General features: G+C 40.1%; 1 protein-coding gene and 1 pseudogene across 1 annotated transcript; both read right to left on the minus strand.

The window, feature by feature from the left end:
* ORYCUNV1R-PS1507 (vomeronasal 1 receptor oryCunV1R-ps1507 pseudogene) lies at positions 1-666 on the minus strand (annotated as a pseudogene).
* Positions 11230-12147, minus strand: ORYCUNV1R1579 (vomeronasal 1 receptor oryCunV1R1579). The gene has a single exon (NM_001167266.1). It carries the CDS (start codon positions 12145-12147, stop codon positions 11230-11232), a length of 918 nt encoding a protein of 305 aa, NP_001160738.1.
* Positions 12148-16940: the final 4793 nt, after the last annotated feature.

Genomic DNA, 16940 nt, shown 5'->3' on the forward strand with positions numbered 1-16940 from the left:
ACATCTTCCAGAGCTGTGCCCATCCATCCAAAGCCAGGAGGAAAGAGTGTAAAAAGACACAAAAGTGCTCACCAGAACGAGGGTGTTTTGAGTGGCTCTGGTCTCAGGAGCTGATTTGCATGAAACACTGGTCCTGTGAATGTGTTGGACCTGCTGTCTGTGCCTGTGCAAGATAAATATCATGGAGCTACTGGCCCACAACATAAGCACCAGGCAGAAAACATCAGGAAATAATAACAAAATTGTATACAGTAAGTATTCTATGACATTGTTATGATCTTCAGCATAACAGAATCCATAATCTCTCCTTGTGATGTTTTTATTGCTCCATTGACCAGTCATTTTCATCGGCACCATAATATTTAGCATCATGTGCAGGATCCAGCAGAGGATATTGGAGAGGTCCATGTACTTCAGAGCTTTTGCTTTAAACTCTGCATACCTGGAGTTCCTGGGATTGATTATGATCACCTGGAAGACACTCAAAAGGGAGGTGGTGTTGATGGAGACACCCCTGCCCACTCTGTGGACATAGAAAACAAGTTTGCACTCAACATCACTGAGGGAAAAATTCATCCCAAAAGCTGCCATTGTTTGGAGTACTCCTTTAGAGAGGATGACCAAGGAGTTGGCTATTGTCAGGTGTCTGAAAATTACACCTGTGGGGAGGCGGAGCCAAGATGGCAGAATAGTGAGGGCGCGCACCGATAGTCCGGGAAAATTTAGTTTAATAAAAGGGGAGTTACGGTAGCCTCAGAAAAAAGAACCAGGAAAATATTGCAGACAAAACTCTTCTGGATCCAGTGGGCGTAAATCGGAGGACCTACTGGGAGAACAAGGTCGCCCACCGCGCGCGAAAGCCGAGCCGCAGGACCGAGCCGCGGGACCGAGCTGCAGAAGCGGAGCGCGGGACTGAGCTGCGCAAGCTGCAGGGTCTGCGCGCAAGTGCTCGAAGGGGAGTGCAACAGCGGGGAGACTTGGGACGTCCAGGGCTCCGAGTCCACACATCGGCGCTGGAAGGGGAACAGACCTGCGTGGAGAGCGTGGGAGCCCACAGTTCGGGACACCAGCGGCAGACTCAACACACCAGCGCTGGAACGCGAGGTGAGCCGAACCTCAATAACCCGAGACACCGGCAGGCAAGCGGAGAGAGGAGACTAGAGGGAACGACCCCCGGGGGGGGGGACTTCACCAAGCTAACTGGAAGAGAGAGAGAGGGGAAAAAAAAAGGTGACTGGTACGGACACGGGTTTCTCTCTCTCCGCTCACCTCTCAAGGGCAAGCAAGACAAAGAGCAGGTGCCATCTTGGACATACGTCATAAGCAGAGCGACCTCAGGTCTGCACCGGCCCTGAGCCTAGCAGAAAAACCTGACTCTGGGCGGGGCGAATTAACAGGAGATTAGGACCTAATAAATTTGTGGTGCTACTGAACTGAGACTGTGAAAAAAGAGACGGTGGGGGAGAGAACTCACGGAATTCACGTGAGCACTCTCCAGAGACGCTACAATTCTGTAACTTTGGCAACCCAGTGGGAGGCTGAAGGAGAATTTGAGCCCACTCTGAGGGCCAAACAGATTCCCTGTGGGGTTCTTGGGAAAGAGCTTCCGATCTCTGGCTCCTGTGGGTATATCATTTGCCTGCTAACTACCTCCAACTTCGTTCAGCTGTGCAGAATAACTTCCCTTTTGAATCAAAAAAAAAAAAAAAAGAAAAGAAAGAGAGAGAGAGAGATTTACCACGCCTAACCTGGGAGTGTCACCTTTGGCACACCAAACAGAGCTCTCAGGCCACACCCATCTCAAGCCCTAAGGCTCCATCAAAAACAGATAGTCCACTTAATCTAGAGTCATAGTATAACAAGAAAAAGCACCACAGTGAAGAAACCAAATATCTCCAATATGCCAAATAACAAATGCAAAAACCAAGGTAATAAAAACAAGGAAGTCACCATGACGCCCTCAAATGAAAAAGACACCCCAATTCAAGATTATGAAGATGATGACATAGAAGAAATGCAAGAAGCAGATCTCAAAAAATTGATAAGAACATTAAGAAGTTCTCAAAAACAAATTCTGGAACTACACAAATCCTTAATGGACAAGATAGAAAATCTCTCTCGTGAAAATGAAATATTAAGGAGGAATCAAAATGAAACGAAACAACTAGTACAACAGGAAACTGTGATAGTGACTGAAGTGAAGAATTCAATAGATCAAATGAAAAACACAATAGAGAGCCTTACAAACAGAATGGGTGAAGCAGAAGAGAGAATATCAGACTTAGAAGACAGAGAACAGGAAAGGATACAGTCAGACCAAAGAAAAGAAGAGGAAATTAGAAATCTAAAACATATTGTTGGGAATCTTCAGGATACTATTAAAAAACCAAACATTCGGGTTCTAGGAGTTCCTGAAGGCATGGAGAGGGAGAAAGGATTAGAAGGCCTTTTTAGTGAGATATTAGCAGAAAATTTCCCAGGTTTGGAGAAGGACAGAGAAATCCTAGTACAGGAAGCTCACAGAACCCCTAATAAACACAACCAAAAGAGATCCTCACCACAACACGTTGTAATTAAACTCTCCACAGTGAAACATAAAGAAAAGATCCTAAAATGTGCAAGAGAGAAACGTCAGATTACTCTCAGAGGATCTCCAATCAGACTCACAGCTGACTTCTCATCAGAAACTCTACAAGCTAGGAGGGAATGGCGAGATATAGCCCAGGTACTAAGAGAGAACAACTGCCAGCCCAGGATATTATATCCTGCAAAGCTATCATTTGTGAATGAAGGTGAAATAAAGACTTTTCATAGCAAATTGAAAGTATTTGTTGCCACTCGTCCAGCCCTGCAAAAGATGCTTAAAGATGTGTTACACACAGAAACAAAGAAACACGGTCATCAATATGAAAGAAGGTAAAGGAAGGAAACCAAGGAAGGAAACCTCACAGCAAAAGATCACAGGGAATTCAAAGCATATATTAGAACTTATCTTTGGCAAATGGCAGGGCAAAGTTACCACTTATCATTAGTCACTTTGAACGTGAATGGTCTGAACTGTCCAGTTAAAAGACACCGATTGGCTGATTGGGTTAAGGAACAAAACCCATCTATTTGCTGCTTACAAGAAACACATCTTTCCAACAAAGATCCATACAGACTGAAAGTGAAAGGCTGGAAAAAGATATACCATGCCAACAGAAATGAAAAAAGAGCGGGCGTAGCCATCTTAATATCAGACAACATAAACTTTACCACAAAAACTGTTAAGAGAGACAAAGAGGGACACTATATCATGATTAAGGGATCAATTCAACAGGAAGATATAACAATTATCAATGTATATGCACCTAACTACAGGGCACCAGTTTATCTAAAAGATTTATTAACGGACTTAAAGGGAGACTTAGACCCCAATACAGTAGTACTGCGGGACTTCAATACTCCACTCTCAGAAATAGACAGATCATCCGGTCAGAAGATCAACAAGGATACAGTAGATTTAAATGACACTATAGCCCAAATGGATCTAACAGATATATACAGAACTTTCAATCCTACAGCTAAATATTTTGCATTCTTCTCAGCAGTACATGGAACCTTCTCTAGGATTGACCACATACTAGGCCATAAAGCAAGTCTCAGCAAATTCAAAAGAATTAGAATCATACCATGCAGCTTCTCAGACCACAGTGGAATGAAGCTGGAATTTAGCAACTCAGGAATCCCTAGAGCATACGCAAACACATGGAGATTGAACAACATGCTCCTGAATGAACAATGGTCATAGAAGAAATCAAAAGAGAAATCAAAAACTTTCTGGAAGTAAATGAGGATAACAGCACAACATACCAAAACTTATGGGACGCAGCAAAAGCAGTGTTAAGAGGAAAGTTTATATCAATAGGTGCCTACATCAAGAAATTGGAAAGGCACCAAATAGATGAGCTTTCAATTCATCTCAAAGATCTAGAAAACCTACAGCAAACCAGACCCAAATCTAGTAGGAGAAGAGAAATAATTAAAATCAGAGAAGAAATCAACAGGATTGAATCAAGAAAAACATTACAAAAAATCAGCCAAACGAAGAGCTGGTTTTTTGAAAAAATAAACAAAATTGACACCCCATTGGCCCAACTAACTAAAAAAAGAAGAGAAAAGACCCAAATCAATAAAATCAGAGATGAAAAAGGAAATGTAACAACAGACACCACAGAAATAAAAAGAATCATCAGAAATTACTACAAGGACTTGTATGCCAGCAAACAGGGAAACCTATCAGAAATGGATAGATTCCTGGACACATGCAACCTGCCTAAATTGAACCAGGAAGACATCGAAAACCTAAACAGACCCATAACTGAGACAGAAATTGAAACAGTAATAAAGGCCCTCCCAACAAAGAAAAGCCCAGGACCAGATGGATTCACTGCTGAATTCTACCAGACGTTTAAAGAAGAAGTAACTCCAATTCTTCTCAAACTATTCAGAACAATCGAAGAAGAGGGATTCCTTCCAAATTCTTTCTATGAAGCCAGCATCACCTTAATTCCTAAGCCAAAGAAAGATGCAGCACTGAAAGAGAATTACAGACCAATATCCCTGTTGAACATAGATGCAAAAATCCTCAATAAAATTCTCGCCAATAGAATGCAACAACACATCAGAAAGATCATCCACCCAGACCAAGTGGGATTTATCCCTGGTATGCAGGGATGGTTTAATGTGCGCAAGACAATCAATGTGATACACCACATTAACAGACTGCAGAAGAAAAACCATATGATTATCTCAATAGATGCCGAGAAAGCATTTGATAAAATACAACACCCATTCATGATGACAACTCTAAGCAAACTGGGTTTGGAAGGAACATTCCTCAATACAATCAAAGCAATCTATGAAAAACCCACAGCCAACATCCTATTGAATGGGGGAAAGTTGGAAGCATTTCCACTGAGATCTGGTACCAGACAGGGACGCCCACTCTCACCACTGCTATTCAATATAGTTCTGGAGGTTCTAGCCAGAGCTATTAGGCAAGAAAAAGAAATTAAAGGGATACAAATTGGGAAGGAAGAACTCAAACTATCCCTCTTTGCAGATGACATGATTCTGTATTTAGGGGACCCAAAGAACTCTACTAAGAGACTATTGGAACTCATAGAAGAGTTTGGCAAAGTAGCAGGGTATAAAATCAATGCACAAAAATCAACAGCCTTTGTATACACAGACAATGCCATGGCTGAGGAAGAACTTCTAAGATCAATCCCATTCACAATAGCTACAAAAACAATCAAATACCTTGGAATAAACTTAACCAAGGATGTTAAAGATCTCTACGATGAAAATTACAAAACCTTAAAGAAAGAAATAGAAGAGGATACCAAGAAATGGAAAAATCTTCCATGCTCATGGATTGGAAGAATCAATTATCATCAAAATGTCCATTCTCCCAAAAGCAATTTACAGATTCAATGCAATACCAATCAAGATACCGAAGACCTTCTTCTCAGATCTGGAAAAATTGGTGCTGAAATTTATATGGAGGCACAAGAGACCTCGAATAGCTAAAGCAATCTTGTACAACAAAAACAAAGCCGGAGGCATCACAATACCAGATTTCAGGACATACTACAGGGCAGTTGTAATCAAAACAGCATGGTACTGGTACAGAAACAGACGGATAGACCAATGGAACAGAATTGAAACACCAGAAATCAATCCAAACATCTACAGCCAACTTATATTTGATCAAGGATCTAAAACTAATTCCTGGAGCAAGGACAGTCTATTCAATAAATGGTGCTGGGAAAATTGGATTTCCACGTGCAGAATCATGAAGCAAGACCCCTACCTTACACCTTACACAAAAATCCACTCAACATGGATTAAAGACCTAAATCTACGACCTGAAACCATCAAGTTACTAGAGAACATTGGAGAAACCCTTCAAGATATTGGCACAGGCAAAGAATTTCTGGAAAAGACCCGGGAGGCACAGGCAGTCAAAGCCAAAATCAACTATTGGGATTGCATCAAATTGAGAAGTTTCTGTACTGCAAAAGAAACAGTCAGGAGAGTGAAGAGACAACCGATAGAATGGGAAAAAATATTTGCAAACTATGCAACAGATAAAGGGTTAATAACCAGAATCTACAAAGAGATCAAGAAACTCCACAAAAACAAAACCAACAACCCACTTAAGAGATGGGCCAAGGACCTCAATAGACATTTTTCAAAAGAGGAAATCCAAATGGCCAACAGGCACATGAAAAAATGTTCAAGGTCATTAGCAATCAGGGAAATGCAAATCAAAGCCACAATGAGGTTTCACCTCACCCCGGTTAGAATGGCTCACATGCAGAAATCTACCAACAACAGATGCTGGCGAGGATGTGGGGAAAAAGGGACACTAACCCACTGTTGGTGGGAATGCAAACTGGTCAAGCCACTATGGAAGTCAGTCTGGAGATTCCTCAGAAACCTGAAGATAACCCTACCATTCGACCCAGCCATCCCACTCCTTGGAATTTACCCAAAGGAATTTAAATTGGCAAACAAAAAAGAGGTCTGCACCCTAATGTTTATTGCAGCTCAATTCACAATAGTTAAGACCTGGAACCAACCTAAATGCCCATCAACGATAGACTGGATAAAGAAATTATGGGATATGTACTCTTTAGAATACTATACCGCAGTAAGAAACAACGAAATCCAGTCATTTGCAACAAAATGGAGGAATCTGGAACACATCATGCTGAGTGAAATAAGCCAGTACCAAAGGGACAAATACCATATGTTCTCCCTGATCGGTGATGACTGACTGAACACCAAGAGGGAAACCTGTTGGAGTGAGGTGGACACTATGGGAAATGGTGGCTTGATCAGCATAGCCCTGACTGTTAATGAACAACTTAATACATTATCCCTCTTAGTAGTTTTTTTTATCTGTTCTACTTAATATGACTGGTTTAGTTCTGTAATTGATGCACAGTTATTCTTAAGTGTTGAAAATTAACTGAAATGTGATCCCTGTTGAACATGGGAGTTGGAATGGGAGAGGGAAGAGATGTATAATTTGGGACATGCTCAGGCTGACTTGCCCCAAGTGGTGGAGTTGGAAGCATACCAGGGGATTCCAATTCAATTCCATCGAGGTGGCATGTACCAATGCCATCTCACTGTTCCAGGTGATCAATTTCGGTCCACAGTTGGTCATGGTGGAGGGACTGGGAGTCAAAGGGAGCACATAGACAAGTCTAGTACCTGTTAACGCTAACCGATGGAGTAAATAAAGGGGAGAGTGATCCAACATGGGAAGTGAGATACTCAGCAGACTCATAGAATGGCAGATGTCCTAAATAGCACTCTGGCCTCAGAATCAGCCCTAAAGGCATTCGGAGCTTGCTGAAAAGCCCATGAGAGTATTTCAGGCATGGAAAGCCAAGACACTCTGGCAAAAGATCTCTGCGAGTGAGATCCCAGTGGAAAGAACAGGTCTTCAAAGAAGGAGGTACCTTTCTCTGAAGGGAGGAGAGAACCTCCACTTTGACTATGACCTTGTCTAAACAAGATAAGAGTCGGAGAACTCAGAGGGCTTCCATAGCCTTGGAAACTCTTGACTGGAGCATAGGGAGATTACTGATGCCATAGACAGGAGTGTCAATTTGTAAAGTCAACAACAGGAGTCACTGTGCACTTACTCCTCATGTAGGATCTCTATCCTTAATGTGCTGTACATTGAGATTTAATGCTATAACGAGTACTCAAACAATATATTTCACGTTGTGTTTCTATGGGGGTGCAAACTGTTGAAATCCTTACTTAATGCATACTAAACTGATCCTCTGTAAAAAAAAAAAAAAAAGAAATTATCAATTCCCAACTTGACTCTCACTGGGATTAAACATGACAATAGGTCTGCTCTGATTTCATCATCATTTTAAAAAAATCATCTATTATTTTTCACTTTATGTTTCTGTGTGGGAGCAAACTGTTGAAATCCATACTTAATGTATACTAAGCTGATCTTCTGTATATTAAGATAATCGAAAATGAATCTTGATGTGAATGGAAGGGGAGAGGGAGTGGGAAAGGGGAGGGTTGTGGGTGGGAAGGACGGTATGGGCGGGAAGCCATTGTAATCCAAAAGTCGTACTTTGGAAATTTATATTCATTAAATAAAAGTTTAAAAAAAAGAACAACTTTGATGAGTTTCCAAGACCCCTTAAAGGTCTACAATGCCATAATATTTGAAAAACTACAGGAAAGTACAGAAAAATCACCCTGTGGTACTGGATGAGAGCCAGGGGCATCAGTGTGAGTTCACACTGAAATTCAACTATACATGGGATAGTAGTTGGATATAAAAAAATGTAGATGTGCATCTAAGCAAGTATTTCATAGATGTACCTGCGGCAAGGGTCTACTTGCGATGATACTCTAACAGCAACAAGAATACCATCACACCCATCTTGATTTAAGATGCCCCCCTGTCATAAAAGGCTGTTTGGAGAAGTGATTGATTGCAAGGAAGGGGTAGAGAAAATATGAGTCTGAGGGATCTGACAAAGGCAAAAATCAACAGGGAAATGTTACCAAAAAGAACATTGGGCTCATATCAAATGGACACAGGGAACAACCTGAAAGGCTGGCTACATTCTGTCACTTGTTCTCTAATACCAGCTAGGTGCCCTGCATCACCATTCTCTTGTCTTGGCAGGTGCTTATTGCTGTGATTTTTTCCTGAGAATTATGGGGTTTTATGATATATCAGTAGTCACCCCTTTTTCATTTTGTGTAAATTTTAAAAAAATTTCTAAAATTGTGAACTTGTTTCAGATGGAATCTAAAATTTCATTCTAAAGAGTAAATTTAAGGGGCCAGCGCTGTGGCTCAGCAGCTTAAATCCCTGGCCTGAAACGCCAGCAACCCATATGGACGCCAATTCTAGTCCCGGCTGCTCCACTTCCCATACAGCTCTCTGCTATGGCCTGGGAAAGCAGTAGAGGATGGCCCAAGTCATTGAGCCCCTGCACCCATGTGGGAGACCAGGAAGAAGCACCTGGCTCCTGCCTTTGATCGGCCAAGCTCCAGCAGTTGCAGCCATCTGGGAAATAAACCAGTGGATGGAAGACCTCTCTCTCTGTCTCTACCTCTCTCTGTAACTCTGTCTTTCAAATAAATAAAATAAATCTTTAAAAAAAGGGTAAATTTAATCTACAAAGCATATGCTTTTCAGAATATCTTAACTGTTTACACATAAAAATTTCACCAAGAAAAGATCTATGTGGACCATATGGCATTATAGCATGTATAACAAGTCTGACACTACCTGGTACCAACATTGACTGCACAAGTTCAGGGCAAACTCCTTCACTTCAGATGCCAGTTGCAAGTTTTAGGCATCCCCAGGGCAATCTCACTCCTACCAGGCCAACTATACATTCAGGGCTTCCACAGCCTCCTGTGGTTCAGTAATTTGCTAGAACGGCTCTTTGAACTCAGGAAAGTGCTATACTAATGATCACCATTTCATTACATAGGATATCAAGAAGCAGCCAGATCAAGAAGTACATAAGGCAAGGTCTGGAAAGGTCCTAGCGAGTTCTATTACCAAGGAATTACTGATTGAATCAATGACTGAGTGATTTAAAGTAACCTCCAACTTCCCTGCCCTCCCCAGAGTTTTTGGAGTCCGAATGTTCTAACCCTTTAATTATACCGTGAGTCTTTCTGTTGACCAGCTTCCATCCTACAGCTATATAAGGAATGCTCACAGCTAGTGCCATGGGGTGTCTCATTGGTATAAAAAGTTATTATCATTTAGGCAATTCCAGTGGGTTTTGAGGCTTTTTGACAGAACCAGAAACAAAGACCAGATACGTATTTTTATTATACCAAAGCTCACACTGACCAAAGCTGTAACAACTTAAGTAACAAAACAGATTGTATAATGTTGAATTATAACACAAAGTACAGAGTAATTATAAATGAATTTATGCTGATATGAATACATAATTCAATAGACAAATAAATGAGGGGAAGAAAGACCAGTCCACCCTATAGAAGAATAGCAAATAATATATGGGAATACCTAGCCATATGGTAAGTACAGCTTAATTCAGATGCTCCCCTACACACACACACACACACACACACACACACAGGAAAATCCCTTCCAAGAATATGTGTAAGAGGGAAAACAGTAACTTCACAGTGGCTAAACCTGAAAAAGGCTGCCTTAACTGATCAAGATTATCACCATGATAGATAACTCATACTGATTGCACAAAACTTTTGATGATATATGTTGTCAGAAAATGTGACATTATTCCCCAAAACCCATAAAACCATTATACCCATGAGAAAAGCACCAAATTCAATTTTAGGAACATTCTAATAAGTACTAAACTAGGACTCCTCAAACCTATCAAGGTCATGAAAAAACAGCAAAAACACAGTGCAGTACATACTGGGGAGACAAGATGACTAAATGCAATGTGGTATTTTGGCCTGGATCCTGATAGAGAAAAAACTATTAAAACAGGCAAATTGTAAATAAAATCTGGAGTTTTTGAATAATAGTGTACCAATATTGGCTCTCTAGTCTTGACACTTGTGCCATGACATGATGTTAACATTATAGATACCAAGTGAGAGATATTTTTGAACTCTCTGTTCCAATTTTTGACATATTTTTGAAAAATTTCAAAAACAATTTTTAATCTATTTTGTAAGTTTGAGTTAAAAATCTTTTTTACTTTTGAAGTTGCCCATTTTGCTCTTCTGGTATCTTAAAATCAACAAAATTTCTCATGATCAAAACAGGATCATGTATTTTGGCTCCAAGTTGAGACTCATCTACTGCTCCATGCTTGATGAAGCTAAACCCTTGTTATGCAGCTGTCCTTTCAATTCCAAGTTCAGGTTCATCTTAGGAAATTTTAACATCTTAGATTTAAAGTTGCACATTCAAAGATATTTCCAATATCCTTATAGTACTTCAGGATGTAAGTCACACAAATATGACTGTATAAGTCCTTACATTTTAATTGCATCAAATTTCATTGACTATGGCTAGGATCATTTGCTATTTTATATTGAGCCAGTCTCAGTTTGTCTTGTTCATCACTCACTCTGAAATGAAATTTACTTATCTGAGTCATCAATAGCTGAACATGATGCAAGATAGACAACTTGTATTTTTCTGATGAAATGAGGAACTTACATGTTTCTTCCACAGCAGGCAAAGCAGAGCCTGGATGAGCCGCGCTCACGACACATGAGAACAAAGGGGCTAATTGTTGGAAAACCTGCAGTGATTAGTGCAGCGATGTTCACCAGCCACCCATTGGAATAACCAAAAACAGCTAAGTAAACATAACTGATAGAAGAAAGGGCGTAAAATAATACAAAGGTACTCACCAAGACAAGGATGCTTTGGGTGGCTCTGGCCTCAGGGGGGGATCTAGGGGAGAAATGGATCCCATGTATGTGTTGGACCTGCTGCTTGTGCCTGTACAGGATGAAAACCATGGAGCCGCTGGCCCAGGTCATAAGTCCCAAACACAAAACATCATGGGAAGATGTCAGTGCTGCATATACTGAGCCTATGACGTTGTCATGAAGTGGAGCACGACAATATGCTGAATATTTGTTCTGTGTGATGTTTTCACTGGTCTGTTTGTCAGTCATATAAATAGGAAAAGTGATATTCACCAGCATGTGGAAGACCCAGCATAGGATATTAGAGGATCCAGTGTACCTTGTGGCTTTTGTTTTAATCATGGCCCACCTGGAATTCCTAGGGTTGATTATGATAACCTGGAAGACACTCGAGAGGCAGGTGGTAGCAATGGACACACCCCTGGCTACTCTGTGAACATATAAAAGAACTTTGCACCCATAACTACTGGTGAAATGTTTTAAGCCAATAGCTGCCATGGTCGCTGGGATTCCTCTGGAGAGAATGACCAAGGAGTTGGCTACAGTCAGGTGCCTGAGAATCAAATCCATGGGTCTCAGCCTGCATCCGCTGAAATAAAGGGACATATAATGACACAGAAGTGAGAAATTCCCCAGTATTCCAATAACCATCTGGAATAGAAAGAACATTCCTACTTTTAAATCCACAGAGGTCATTCTGCCATTTTCCAGGATGCAGTATTCAAATTCTTAAGCACAGGATTCTGCATGGAAACATGAATTGTGGAATATATTTGCATAGAAAATAAAGTGGACACTTAGCATTCCTGCCCCGAGTATTAATAGCTAAAATACATTTTGTTGTTAGTAGATTTTCCAAGTTTCATGTGTTGCTCATTAGGATACCACTTACGATAGTGTCAGCCCTTATTGTTGCTGATTTACCTACTCTAATATGTAATATTCACAACTCTTTGAGTTCATCTAATATCATCCTCTTTTCAGCATCTAGGAAAATTAAACCACAAGAAGATTAAATGACTCATATGAATATCAGTAGAATAAGGATTCCAATCTGAGTAGCTTGACAGCAATGACATTAATATTTAGTGCATTGCTATATGAAAAGTGTCTTGCACTTGATTGGGCATCTGTTGAGAAATAAAACTTATGCTTTCCATTTTTCTCTTTTAATTTTGTCTTTTAGTGAACTCTTGGAAGGACTTCCATGTCTATGTGTGTATATACACATGAACATACACATAGGTATATACTGATATGATCATACTTCAAATTTATTTTTCTTTATAAATTTTGCTTGATAATTTCCTATTTTTCTGTATGTATCTATTCTTCATATCAATGTAAGTTATGAATGAATATTTACTGAATAATTTTTGTGACCAAACTTGATTTATTTAATGTGGATAAATGTTAGGAGGCAATAGAAAAATTCATTTCAATTTTGCCCAGACAAAAAATAGAATAGCATCCATCACAGATATTAAAGTGCACAATTAGTTTGTGCCCTAGGATCTGACACAAGAAACATAAACAACCTACAAAGTATTTTAGAGTAAAAGATAAATTAATCATCTTTGCAGATTATGTTACTATATGTTCACTATTTTGGAGAAATTAATTGAAATTTGAACTAACATTTTATTTGGAAAAGCTATTTAAATGCAGCAAAAATCTGCAAAATGTAATTTAGAGGCATGGAACCTTGTGCATTTAATCAATTGAAAAGAGAAAGTGATACCTTGAGAGTAACACTGAAATATTTTAACCAGAGAAAATATAATGAGGAACATGTAAGCCTTAAAACTTCTTTTTTCTGGGATTATATGTAAAATTAATTTTTTCTTTAAAATTAAAGTATAATTTAAAAGTAAAGTCCTTCATTGTTTGCTATCTGAAACCCTCTATTATGATGTTAAATTTTCTTAATTTCAGGATAGATCTTCCCTACTTTCAGAAAGCAGAATATTCCTCCATGATTAACAGATCATAGTAATTTTCAGTAGAGTCAAATTGACTGTCTCCATTAGGCATATCACACCTAAATTACAGAAAAATAACTGTATTTCAGCAATTGCTATTGAGTCACAGTTTCTGCTGAGAATAAATCATTCAGCTAGCTCCATCACATTCATCATTCTTTGCACACATCTTTTACAGACATAACTATGCTACTCCTGGAAATATCTCTGTGATATTTTGCATATCATATTCAACAGATTAATTTGGAAATTACAATATTGAAGCACATAAAACTTCAGACTTAGATAACACTTAGCTCAAACACCAAGAATCCCTTCAATAAGAATTTCATTAAATTACATTAGCAACAGTCATGTGTGATCTAGGGTCCCAGACTCCCAGTCTCTCTCCACAAGCTCAGCTCATGTCTCAGAAATTACTCATCCTTCATGTGTAGTTTTGCCAATGGAACAGTTTCTACTCTGACAGAATTTATTTGCCACACATGCACACCTACCCAAACTTCTGATATACCTCCTTTCCTTGCAGACTGTGTCTCTAAGACTGAAAGAAAAATGCTAGACTCCTCCTTCTGTGAGCTCAGTGTGATACTTTTAACAACCTAAGGCTGCATGCGAGGGAATAAGGCAGGGCCTGAGAAGAGGGTATGTCATTCTGTGACCTCATCTCCCCACAGAACCACAATTACCATTTCACCTGTAGCCACAGTGCCAGCTCACACTCAGGGAGCTGACAGTAGTTCTGAAAACTTTTTAATTCCCACAATCTATTGGAAGATTCTCATGAGCATATCCAAAGAGACCACTGGAGTGTTTGAGAAAGACTCTTCCTTTTTCCCTTGTTCCCATGGGCAGACAGGGTCTCCCATGGAATGAACAGGAAATGCTGAGGACTGAGCCAGGAAGGCCTGACAGAAGATCACCTATCTCATTGGATCTCTGCTTCCATGAGAATTCCTTCTACCCTCAGTCTAATTCATTGTTAATTGTTAGACCCTGGAATGCTATCATTATTGCATTTGGGTGCAGAAAACACAGAATCACTCAAACTACTCAAGGATTTTTAACTTGGTAAGTACAAAGTAAAACATTTGATGTCAATATGGAATCACTTGAATAAAACCTAGGGAAACACTTGAAGATACTGGTGCAAGCAATGATGTCTAGGATAAGACCCCAAAGGTGCAGGCAACAAAAGCAAAACTAGACAAATGGGATTATTTCAAACTCAGAAGGTTCTGACAGCAAAAGAGATAATCAATAGAGTGAAGAGCTATCCAACAAGATGGGAGAACATATCTGCAAGCTACTTATCTGAAGGACTAATATCCAGAATATCAGTAACGCAAAAAACTTAACAAAAAACAACCAGTCAAGTTAAGAAATGTGCAAAGGACCTGAACAGACATTTCTCAAAAGAAGAACTACAAATGGCCAAAAATTACAAGAAAAATGCTCTACTAGCCATCAAGGAAATGGAAATAAAACCACAATGAGCTGTTACCTCACCCCTGTTAGAAAAGCTATTATCAAAAAGAAAGTCACAAATGCTGATGAGGATGTAGAGAAAGGAGAACTCTTGTATACTGTTGGTGGGAACATAGATCAATACAACCACTATGGAAAACAATTTAGAAATGTCTTTAAAAAGTAGAACTGCCATATGATTTACCAATCCACTACTGGTTATATATCCAAAAGACCTGAAAATATGGTATTAAAGAGACACCTGCTCCAACATTTTATAGCAGGACTGTTCACCATAGCCAAGATTTGAAATCAACCAGGGTAGCCATCATCAAATGAATGGATAAAGAAAATGTGGTATATATACACAATGTAATAACATTCATCCATAAATAAAGAATGAACTTCTATCATTTGCAGCAAAAATGGATGGAATTGAAAAATATCATGTTAAGTGAAATGAGCCAGCCACACAAACACAAATACTACATGTTCTCCCTGATACATGTAAGGAAAAAAAAAACCTAAATCTGAGCACAAATAGTGATTACTAGAGAATGAGAAGAGTGGGCTGGATAGAGGAAGTTTACATTAAAAAAAATAAGGTAGAGGGGGCTGGCACTGTAGCATAGCAGGTTAAGCTGCCACCTGCCATGCTAGCATCCAGAGTGGATGCCAGTTAGATTCCATTCTGATCCAGGTCCCTGCTAATGTGTGTGGGAAAGCAGCAGAAGGAGCTTGGCCTCTCTCCTTCTCAGACTGTTGCTAATCCTTTCACAGAAATAAGCCACTCATGCAAAACTGGATTCAAAGTAAGACTTTCTGTTATGTTGCAAAAAAAAAAAATGTAATCCACTCATGCTTTCTCACACTGGCATTATCAATAAGCATTTGAAAACTCCTCATGTGCATGGATTGGAAAATGATGGTACACTGACATAAACTTCTCTTGTAATTCAAATTTTCATGAACTCTTCAAAGTCTTCTCATTGTTTTAGAGAGAGGCTATGTGCTGACGCTAATTAGAAAATATTAGAGGTCAAAATTATGTTTAATGCACCTAACCTGCTGATCCTCACAGCTTAGCAATGAGGGACACTGGAGAGTAACGCTGTGGACCCTCGGGATTGTGTGGCTGATGGGCTGCCGGGCTCCCTGCCTGGCACTTCCAGAGACTCTGGCACCAAGGACCACAGCCTGAGAAAAGATCAAACTCCGACCTGGAAATGCGGTTTCTGCTCCATGTGTATCGCTTTTGCACCTTCTTAACTTGCAGAAAATCTCAGTCAAGCTGGTGTTTGCACCAGGAATACAGGCCAATCCTCCCCCAACTCCACTCCTTGAGCCTGGGGCCACACTGATGTTAGAGTGATGGCTGCAAGCCATGACCATTTTTAGAACTTGAAAACCCATGTTTCTCTTCTCTGCCTCTGATGTCTGTGCCTAGTGAGTTGCTGTTCAGCTACTTTATTTCCTCCCATTCTTATTCGAGTGAAGCCTGGATCGCTTGTAAAGTGAGGACAGGTCAACATGAATGATCTTTGCACACACACATGTGAAGCATTGTAAATGCTCTCTGGGGTATAGTAAATGTTCCAAACTTCATGGTTCAGTTTAAAGCCTGTTACTTCTCTAAGAAAATCCGGCAATAATTATTTCCTCAGTCTTTCAGCTCCTTGGCACTGCAAGTGTGACCCATAGAGATCACTTTAATCCCTTGGAAAATGAGAAGCAGGGGCCAGCCTCTTGGTACCGTGGGTTAGGCCACTGCTTGAGACACCAACACCCCACATTAAAGTAGTGACTCGAGTCCTTGCTGCTCCGCTTCTGATTCAGCTCCCTGATAATGAGCCTGGGAAAGCAGCAAAAGATGGCTCAAGTGGTTGGTTTGCTGCCACCCTTGTGGGAGACCAGGATGGAGTTCCTGGCTCCTGCTTTCAGCCTGGTCCAGATCTGCCTGTTGCAGCTCTCAGGGAAATAAACCAGCAGAGGAAAGTTTCTCTCTGTGTGTGTGAGTGTGCGTGTGTGTGTGTGTGTCTC

This window comes from Oryctolagus cuniculus, chromosome 18 (assembly GCF_964237555.1).
Source record: "Oryctolagus cuniculus chromosome 18, mOryCun1.1, whole genome shotgun sequence".
NCBI lineage: Eukaryota > Metazoa > Chordata > Mammalia > Lagomorpha > Leporidae > Oryctolagus > Oryctolagus cuniculus.

Excerpts from the sequence above, each read along its gene's own strand:
- ORYCUNV1R1579 (NM_001167266.1), bottom strand. The coding sequence starts at position 12,147 with ATGACCTCTGTGGATTTAAAAGTAGGAATGTTCTTTCTATTCCAGATG.